Source organism: Populus nigra, chromosome 19 (assembly GCF_951802175.1).
Source record: "Populus nigra chromosome 19, ddPopNigr1.1, whole genome shotgun sequence".
In the NCBI taxonomy this organism is placed as follows: Eukaryota; Viridiplantae; Streptophyta; class Magnoliopsida; order Malpighiales; family Salicaceae; genus Populus; species Populus nigra.
Window position 1 is genome coordinate 6,888,700 of NC_084870.1, and position 10,428 is coordinate 6,899,127.

At 36.6% G+C, this 10,428-nt stretch overlaps 2 protein-coding genes across 2 annotated transcripts; both read left to right on the forward strand.

The window, feature by feature from the left end:
* Positions 1-1,679, forward strand: LOC133679246 (plant UBX domain-containing protein 1-like). Its single transcript, XM_062101787.1, has 2 exons — positions 1-199; positions 617-1,679. Exon 2 carries the CDS (start codon positions 687-689, stop codon positions 1,437-1,439), a length of 753 nt encoding a protein of 250 aa, XP_061957771.1. The 5' UTR covers positions 1-199; positions 617-686; the 3' UTR covers positions 1,440-1,679.
* A 947-nt stretch (positions 1,680-2,626) lies between these two features.
* LOC133679099 (cation/H(+) antiporter 28) lies at positions 2,627-6,753 on the forward strand. The gene is made up of 4 exons (XM_062101608.1): positions 2,627-3,514; positions 3,639-4,634; positions 5,118-5,705; positions 5,957-6,753. Exons 1-4 carry the CDS (start codon positions 3,338-3,340, stop codon positions 6,569-6,571), a joined length of 2,376 nt encoding a protein of 791 aa, XP_061957592.1. The 5' UTR covers positions 2,627-3,337; the 3' UTR covers positions 6,572-6,753.
* The last annotated feature ends 3,675 nt before the right edge of the window (positions 6,754-10,428 follow it).

Genomic DNA, 10,428 nt, shown 5'->3' on the forward strand with positions numbered 1-10,428 from the left:
AAGGAAACCTGGAAAGCCGGTTATCCTCCCCAGACATTCATTACACTCTCGGTCTAATTCGGAGATTTTACCAACTGGAAGGAATCCAGCAATCCATTCCGCATCTCGTCCTCGCAAGCTTCTTTCTCCTGACACGCAAAAAGAAGGAAGCACTTCTCTCTCTTCTCCAAGCAGCAAAGTCGAAATCTGGTTTCAACAGGTAAATTGATCTCACTCCCAAATCGATCTCTAACTGGATAATCGTCTACTTGTAGGTTAATTGATCATGGATTTTTGTTAACGATTACTGTTAGGGTCTCAAACTGTGGTTTGATTCGAGATTCCAATATTTAAATTCTTGATCTGGCTTTCAATTCTTGAGATTAGGATTTTAGGGATTATACTTTCTGGCATGGTTGCATGTGCTTTCTGTTAAGCTTCATTGTTCTTGTAATGCTCCAACATTGTCCTGTTTTGTTTTGTTGTTGCTTGCTTGAAATTTCATCGTACAAGGTTCTGTCTTTCCATATACGCATCAAATTCTGTTAATTCTGTACTGTATTAGTTTTCTTACTGAATCAAGTCTGCGAAAGAAAATGGTTTCATCTTTTTTAATCCTTTTTTTTTTTGCCAATAGGAGCTTAAAGTAACAGTGGGTCTATATTGGTCAAGACTCTCTCTCTGTATTGGGTTCCCTGAATGCACTGATGATCGTGGGTTGTTCTTCCCCTTTGCATCTAAAGAGAAGGAGACTTACCATAGTTGATGTCATGGAAGCTGAAGCTGCTAAGGCCAAGTTTGCAGCTGCTAAAGAGAAGTTCGGGCATGATCTCCATGTGTTTGAAACATCGGTAATCTCCTCGTCGCTGTCTCAAGCGTCCAATGATGAGGATACAGATGATTTTTATGAGTTCACTACAGAGGATTATTATCGACTTCTGCCGACAAAGAAGGAAGATAAATATTTAAAGACAGAAAAGATTCGAGAAGCAGAAGAAGCTGCTCGCAGGTCAAGAATAACAAGAACTGCAATTAGGATTCGTTTTCCTGATAATCATACATTGGAGGTGGTATTTCATCCATCTGAAAAGATTCAGAGCTTATTTGATCTTCTCTCAAGAGTGCTTGCTCAGCCAGAAGTACCTTTTTACTTGTATACTACTCCTCCAAAGAAGCAAATCAAAGACTTGTCACAGGATTTTTACTCGGCCGGTCTGATTCCTGGTGCAATCGTGTATTTTTCATACGATAAGCCAAATGGAGAGGACAGTGCAGCTTTCAGTTCTGGTCCCTTCCTCCAAGAAGAGGTTATGTCTTTGAAAGGTTTGGATGTTGTGCCTGAGCCAGCAGAGCCGGTCCAGACTGCACTGGAACCTGTAAGAACAGCTCCTCCTCCGGTACCACAAGAGCCCAAGGCTGCTGGGAAAAAGCCCGTCAAGCCAAAATGGCTAAAAATGTGATCTGACAGAGCTCTTCTAGCCAAGATCCAGCATCCAAAAACAACTCTATCGGATAGAAGCATGCACGCTTCTAAGGTTGTTTCTTGCTTTTAATTGTGTGAAAGTTGCAACAGGTCCAGAGGAACTCACTCTCTTTCCAATGACATTTTTTTAAAAGGTTGTTTATTGCTTATAATTGTGTGAATACAAGTCGACTGTCAGAAAAATAAAAGGGAAGAATGGTTTCTTCTTTTTTCTTTATACTGCTCTATGATTATCTTAGAAATTGAAAAATGGATCAAAATGGTGCGCACGGGTCTGTCTTAGTTTTATGACCTATAGTATTTTATGTTTGGCAATCCTCTCGACCCTTTTCCAAGCATCTAACCAGCCATCTTCAAGTGGCTTGTGTTCTCCCCCCTCCCCACCCACCATTCCACCATTCCATGATCGACTCTCTCATGTTGATGTTTTTCATTAATTTCCTGCCTATCATATATGGGGGCAGCAAATCATGCACCGAAAAACTTTCCTTCTGTGCGCGTATGGTTGCTTTTTATGCTGCAAGGTTTTGCACGCGTGTGAAGACGTGAATATTGAGAACATCTTTTGGTAGAAGCAAGCTAGCTACCTCTGATAGGTTCCAATCTATCTTTACCACACAAATTCTGTCTGTTAGCCAAAGTATCGGCTTACCGTAAAAACCTTGTCGTTGTTGTGTATATGAACCGTCACTTTCCTCCGATATTGCTTGAATCCAAATTCAATTCGATTACAACTAAGTCATAGATGGCAGAAGGGATGGAGTGAACTGGTGAATAAAATCTACAGATCACTTTTTAGCATGAAGTTTGACTAAAATGGATCCAAAAGTCGATGACATGACATTCCAGACCATTGGTGGCTGGTCTGGTTATCTCTGTTGTTCAGAAAAGTTGCCCTTAAGCAAAAGGAAAGAGAAAATGTCACAGTTGCAAAATTAAGTTAAATTAAATAGTAACTGATATGTCTGAGTGAATAAACGAATAGCAAACGTCCAAGATTTTGGATACCGGGAGAGAAAGGAAAGCATCGGGCAATGCTTTATTTATTCTCCAAGCGAAGCATGCCAAGACTTACCTGCAAGAAAAGTTGATCGGTTGTTAGTAAAAAGGAATCATGTAATAACTATTACATGGTAAATTATATCTGATTGATTGTTACACAGAGACAAAAGACATTGAGATATTCTTAAGGCCTCAACCAGTCATGTATCTTGTTTATTTCTTACTTCTCCTCTGTTATGTCATAGGCTCCGTGGCATCTCTTCTTGTACTTGTTATTCTGTTTCAATGATTAGCTGATTTTATCGAAGTCCTTAACCTGCAAACCATGTTGAGCTTCATTAGGCCGATTGTTATGTTCTATTTCTAGGATGTAATGGAAATCGACCATACAAAAAAGTAAAGGAAAATGTGAAGTTTCTCTTCTTATTTTTCTGTTTATTTTGTTGTCCTAGAAAATTTACATGTTTGATTAGTCCATTTAATGATAATAATTTTCTAATATTTTATCAGCCAATAAATTAATGACTTTGTCTCGAGGCATTTACCATAATACTTATTGGATCACTGCACTTATTTTTTAATTCATGATGATAATATCCTGATTTAGAGCTCGACATGTGATTTGATTTACTCCAGAACATCACCCCACTTAGATGGCTTAATTTCCTGAAATTACTCCCCCATTTTCTCCTCCTAGCAGGCAATCAATTATAGCCATTCAACTCAAAAAAACCAATAGACGAAAAAAAATGGTGCACTCCGTGAAAAATAGAAAGGTTTCGTTTGCAAACAGCCCTCTGCAATTCAGGAGGAGGGGGGATAATAAAGAAAGAGAGAGAGAGAGACAGAGAGAGAGAAGCAAAGACGTAGGGAATGGAAAGCGTTCACGCAGTTAATGGCTCAGCTCCAGCTTGCCCTGATTTCATTTCGTATACGGTAAAAAATGCAGCAGGAAAGGTGATTTCCATCGGCTTAGCATTTGTTTTCAGCAACCTCTCACACCAGCTTCTAAAGCCTCTATCCCAACCACGCATAGCTTCTGATATTGCTGTAGGTTTCTCTCCTACCCCTCTCTTTCTTCCGTTCAATAAATACGTTACAACTATTTCCAATTAAGAAGCTTGATTTTGTTATTGAGATGGTATTTCTTGTGTGTAATCTTTATTGGCCGCAGGTGGGCCTGGTTCTTGGCAACATAAGTTTGATACGCCATGCTTTCGATGAACAATTTATCGACATATTAAATTCTATTGCTGAATTTGGTATGATATGTTACATGTTTGTGCTGGGAATGGAAATGGATCCATATGTAATCTTTAAAGCACCATCAAGAAATGCTATGGTAGCCTATGCTGGAATGGTGCCCACAATCATTTTAGCTTGCAGCCTAACCCCATTGCTGCACTATTATCAGCACCCTACCATTGGTTTCACTCTTTCCCTCTCCACCACTCTCTCTGGCAGTTCCTCCCATATACTAACTCGCCTTATAACCAGTCTCAAAATAGGCAAGTCAGATATAGGAAAACTTGTAATTGCAGCAGGAATGCACTCTGACATGATATCCGTGCTTCTCGTCTCCATCGGATATCTTTTTTTCCCAACCGCTGTCACAGTTAACGATATTGCTGCAAACATTAGAATGACCTTAACTATGGCTGCTGCTTTGCTGCTCCAAATAATTTTCACGGCCACAGTTTCACCCATCTTTATGAACTGGGTGAACAACGAAAACCCTGAAGGGAAACCCATGAAAGGTTCCCACTTGGTGCTTTCCGTTGCCTATATGGCATTTGTTTGCAGCGGTGCCCCGATTTATGGATACAGTCCCATTCTCAGCGCATTCGTGGCTGGAGTTTTCTTACCGAGTGAGGGGAGAGTATCAAAATGGGCAGTTGGCAAAATCAACTACCTATTACCTACCATTTTCTACCCAGTGTTCTTCTTTTGGATGGGGTTTCATGCTGATTTCAGCAAATTTGAAGCTAGCCATTGGGGAACATGGGGAAGGTTTTTGGTCCTTGTATTCATCACAATATTTGGCAAAGTGATTGGAACGGTCGTATGCGGGGCGATGTTAGGTTTTCATCAGCGTGAATCTGCTGAACTCGGTCTCCTTTTAACTGCAAAAGGCCACTTTCATGTATTTCTTGCAGTTATTGGAATCCTGGTAGGTTCCCTGCTTCTCACTATATCGATTCTGTTACGTTCTTCTTCAGTTTTTGCTTTTTCAAACGACGTAGATGACTGGTTACTAACCATGACACTTAAGTTTGAAATATGTTGATTACTGATTTCCAAGTAGATAATTGACAGTTAAAAATGTCATGAAAGGCCTTCGTTTTTTATAAAAGCATCGATGAGGATTTTAGGTGACAAAAGGCAGCCAAAACGTAGTAGTTTATGCCCCACAAGATGAAGTCCATTGATTTTCCAGCTGTGCTTTGAGGCAAAAAACTTTCAATCTGAATAATATTGCAAAACAATTAAGTTTAGCAATACCAAGATTTGGAAAACAATGGTTTTGGTAAGTTCATGTCAGTTGCAGCGTTATTGAACATATCATGCATTCACGCATTCAATGCAATTTAGCAATGGAAAGTTATGTTAACTCGTTTCTAATATTGTATTCATTTTGTTAAATTGATTGCAGTTAAACATAACAACTACTACGACTAGCATTTCAATCATTATTGTGATCTTCCTTTCGGTTCTACCCACCCCATTAGTTGTGTCCCAAATCATAAAACGTGCGAGGAAACGTGCACCTACGCAACGAGTGGCTCTTGAGTGGCTCGACCCCTCTAATGAGCTTCGGATCCTGCTATGTATTCAAGGAGTGCATAACGTGCTTTCAACCATCAACTTCATGGAAATTTCTCAAGGGGCATCAGATCCAGGAATTCTGGTTTATCTTACCGACATGGTTGAACTCACAGATCAAATAGCTTCTACACTGGTTCAAGAAGGAATGGACACTGTGACCGTGATGGACAAGGATGTAACCGAGATGAGAGATCAGATCTCTACTGCAGTCCAAGCTTATGTAGAGGAAAATGGCAACGGTATAACACTCAGACGAATGCTTGCTCTCTCAACATTCGATGGCATGGCCAAAGATATCTGCAATTTAGCAGAGGACTTGATGATCTCCCTCATCATATTGCCATTTCACAAGAACCGGCATGCAAATGGGACATTGGATGGGGGTAATCCTGGGTTCAGATATGTGAACCGTAAGGTAATTATCACTAATCAATAACCTTTAATAAAAAAAAAAACCGCAGACGTTTTGATTATATTTTTTTCTTTTATTACTAATTACATATAACCAAAAATTTGTCTTTCATCCGCAGCCAGGAACTGACTCACGATTTAGCATCACAAATCATGCATCACTTATCTAATTTCTGCATTCGTGCAACTTGTATGTGAAAAATTATCAACCATAATGCCAATATATGGCTTAACTATGGTTTTGGTTTCAATTAGGTGCTCCGGAATGCACCATGTTCAGTGGGGATTCTTGTGGACCGAGGTTATGGGTTGGTAGAGAAAATATCAAAGTCAGTAAGCTCTTTCCAAGTAGCAGTCATCTTCTTTGGTGGCAAAGATGACAGAGAAGCACTAGCTTATGCAGGTCGTGTTGCACGACATCCTGGAGTAAAACTCACGGTGATAAGATTCCTACTTGATAGTGATTCAGTGACTACCTCGAGAAGAGCTGGCAATTATAGGATAAATGCTGCTAAGCAGGAAGAAGAGATGAAGCTTGACGATGAGAGTTTTGCTCAATTCTATGAGAGACACATCGCTGGGGGGCATGTTTCCTATAGCGAGAAGCATGTTGCCAATTCAGCCGAGACCTATACTACTCTGAGATCATTGGAAGGACAGTATGGGCTAATAATAGTAGGGCGTGGTGGGAGGGTGGACTCGATATTGACAATCGGCATGAATGACTGGCAGCAATGTCCGGAATTAGGCCCTATAGGGGATGTTCTTTCAGGGTCTGATTCCTCACACACAACCTCTGTTTTGATCATCCAACAACATAGTCTTAAGGGAGAATTAGATGGTGTGGATGATGAGTTTTCCATCATGTAAATCTCTAGAGAGAGAGTTCTAAAATTTAGGACACTAATTGTAGGAAAGAAGCAGAATAGTTGTAGATAGAGCTGGTAGAAAGGAAAGAAATCATGCAGATGGAAAGGTAGAATGTAATCTATGATTATTCACTTAATGAGATAAGAAAAAATGGAATAATTATACCATGTGTTTTAAGAGCTTGCTAAGGTTCATAATGTATCATCTTACCATCGTACCATGCCGTATTCTCTAGTAAAAGAAGTCATTTCCTGCCATATCAGACTACGTAGACTGCATAATTTACTGGAGACATTTTGTTTTTTCGCCGATGAATAACTTAAATCAAGACTTCTTTAATGGCTATGCTATGCATTTCTGCGTCACATCAACTAACAGATGTCATTGCATAGACTTTGCTTCTACTCTTTGCTTCCTAGTAGAGCTAATAGTGGGTTGCTATGGTGCCATTACTAAGCCGATGGCCATATGGGCAAATCCAATAATCCTAATGGACATCGACATTGTGCTGGTGCCGAAGCATGGGCATTCTAGCCTTCCCAGCTATTAGGATTCTCCTGCCTCGGTAAACTGCACTGATGAGCTTCTGGGCAAGACTATATTTGTTGATAGAGTTAACCAAAAGCCTCTAGTCCCGTTGCTCCTTGGTGGCGTGGAGCTCGCGTAACGAACATGTATAGAACATGTTCATTTGCCGATTGCATCCTGAGAATTGCCTTATTCTGCATACCCCGAGGAAAGATCCAACAGCGTAGGCCTGTGTAGCTAACGAGATTCTGCTTTGGGCCAACAAAATCCCATGTTGGGCTCTGTGCATACCAGCTAAATCCTCAATTTTTTGCAATCCATACAGATCACTAGTGACCATATCAAATGCTAACCTTCCCGCTGACAAAAAACAGTGGGACTGTTGAGTAGCTATGATTTAGGGGTAGGCTTCCTTTTCTCTGTTGCCTATGGTATACGGTGCAGCATGTTACCGCTTACACCAGCAGAGCCCTGAGTGGATACACTAGAATTAGTTTCAGCTTTCAAGGATCACGTCCGAACAGTAAATGAACCTACGCTGCAGCTCGAATCCAAAAAATAGAACCCATGTAGAGAAAGGGCATCATTTGCATGAAAAGAAAAAATAACAGCAGTAGGGCTGGTTAAGAGTGTGAATCAATCTGTGAATTATGCTTAAGAAAAACATCAGCATGCAATTTCTCAGGCAAGATTAGCTACAGTACTTTTGTTGTCCATCTTATCTGCCAGAAGTCATCAGTTAATTACAACCAGAACCAGGTCCCCATCAAGATCATATGCTTACGAAGAGAAACTTACTATCATGGAGCATGTTGTTGTTGTTGTTGTTGTTGCCTATGGGCAGTGGCTATTGTTGTTGCTTGTGAAAGCAACTGTTGTTGGTGGTGGAGCTGTGGATTGTTGGGCTAATAGTGAAAAGGATGGAAGACTGTCGATTGTGGCTGGATTTGTTTAGAAATTTCCTAGTTTTTTTTTTCCAGTTTCTGGATCCATGTATTGGATTGTTAACAAAAAAAAATCTAATTTTAATTTAATTTGTTTAATTTTTTTATCATGGATTTAAAAAACAAAAAGAGACTCTGATATATATATAACCATGATGCTTATTGGAGAAGGCGAAGATGCATGAATGGTCGTAAAAAAAATACATAAATTATAAAGGCACTTTAAGCATTGAAATAATCATAATAACAAATCTATGATATTTCAAACTTTTTTCAGTGATTGAGTTTGCAAATTTCTCACGTATTATTTAAATATGTAAAGTGAAATCAAATATATAGACAAGACTGTGTGAAGTATATTTTTTTAAAACACAGAAAAAAATGTTACCACATTTAAAATATATAATATTTTAATATTTTTCAATAATTGTGTCTTTTAAGTTCTGGTTAAGTAAAACTGCAAATACCGTTAGTAATTACAAGAAAGTGTTATTTTATATTGTAGTAATAATTGCTTTTTAAAATATTTTTTATTTAAAATTATGTTTTAAAAATATTTTATTATTATTATTTAAATTTTATTTTTAATATTAATACATTAAATAAATTTAAAACAAGAATATCAAACTTAAAAAAAAAAAACAAAGATCCACCGTAAGAACAAACACCAACTAATTAGTTGTATGATCGATCTCACACCTCATCCGTACTTTAAACAATTTATAAAAGCATACAAGATGAAAAGCTTCAAAACATGCTGGATCACGAGGGTGTTTTTAGAGGGATTTGTCACGTTTAGGTCATGATAGATTTTTGGCCCGTGTTGTGCCATGATTGGCCAATTTTTTTTTTAAGATAAAAAATTTATGTTAAGAAAAAAACCAATTACTTAACCAACTTAATATTAAAAATTAAAATTAAATAAATAAATAAATAAAACCTCATTTAAAATAAGTTAACCTACAAGATCCATAATTATAGGCATAAAATTAAGATAATTTTATGGAAAAGAAAACAAAAGACAATCTAAAAACTAATTTTTAATAAATCAATGAAAACATGATAATTCTATGAAAAGCAAAATGAATAAAAAAACTAAAGTTTAATTTCTATCAAATAAAATATTGAAGGACGGAAATTTAAAAAAAATTGACAAAACTTGATCCAAGCTCACTCAAGTCAATACGCAAAATCTCAAACTCGATCGTGATATTAGGGTAACTGCATCTAAAAGCAAACTGAATAAAATCATAAAGTTCAATTATCAAACAACTAAATTTTGAAGTACAAAAATAAAAAAAAATTAATAAAAAAATTTAAGTCAACTCGAGTTAACCCGCTAACCCTGCTATCATGGGCACAAGATCATGATAGCCCAATAAGAAATAAAAGAAAAAAAACACGAATACATCAAATATTGAATGATAAAATTAAAATAAATCATATTTTTTTTTAAAAAAAGAGAGATGAAAAAATAAAAGTCAACTCACGTCAACTTTTTAAGCTAATGATCCTCGTTAGGAATCCAAAATTAACCTCATAAAAAATAAATTATAAAAAATAATAAAACAAAAATCATATATATATATATATATATATATATATATAAAAGCTTAGAAAAAGAAAAAAAACTAGCAAATACAGGCAAACCTTCAAAACATGGTTTAATATCTAAAACTCACAACCCTTGAAATCTTTAACCCAGGTTCAATCAAGAAGCGTGGTTCCCAACCAATTTAATTTTGAAATTATGAAAAAAATATCAATTTTAAAATCTTGTCAAGGCAAAAACGATAGCAACAAAAAGAATAAGAGTTAAATTTGATAAAAAAAAACCCAACAAGGATGAAATTGTAAAAAAGATATATAAAAAATTATCCTAGATAAAACAAATAACAATAAAAAAAATAAAGATCAAATTTAACTCAACTTCTTACCTAGCATGGTTTTAAAATTAATTCACATGAGAGTTGCAATTATGTGACCTAGTCAACTTGGCAATTCCATTATCTAACTTAAGTTTAAAACTAAACTGCGTGGGTGTTATTCTAACGCAATCCAATCAACTCGGTCAATCCAAAAATAACCTGATATGCCGGTAAAAAAAAACACAAATATGAGATTGAGAAAAAAAATAACAAGAACAACAGAAAAAATCTATTAATCTAACTCATTATTTTACTAAATTTAAAATTAAATTGTATGAAAGTTTTTATAATATAAGTTTAAAGGCAACCTAGAGTATTATTAAAACAAGTTTGATGATGAAATTAAAAGAAGAAAGAAGAAGAGGGGTTTGAATTGAAAAAGAACTTCACGTGAAACTCTATTAAAATTTTCAAATTTCTCAGTGTAACAGGGTAATCTATAAAAAATAAAGAAAAA

What these genes read in the sequence shown, in the direction of transcription:
- LOC133679246 (XM_062101787.1), top strand. Translation starts at nt 687, where the DNA reads ATGATCGTGGGTTGTTCTTCCCCTTTGCATCTAAAGAGAAGGAGACTT.
- LOC133679099 (XM_062101608.1), top strand. Translation starts at nt 3,338, where the DNA reads ATGGAAAGCGTTCACGCAGTTAATGGCTCAGCTCCAGCTTGCCCTGAT. An exon ending in GCATAGCTTCTGATATTGCT is followed by an intron (nt 3,515 to 3,638) that starts GTAGGTTTCTCT and finishes TATTGGCCGCAG; the next exon opens with GTGGGCCTGGTTCTTGGCAA. An exon ending in TCAGATATGTGAACCGTAAG is followed by an intron (nt 5,706 to 5,956) that starts GTAATTATCACT and finishes GGTTTCAATTAG; the next exon opens with GTGCTCCGGAATGCACCATG.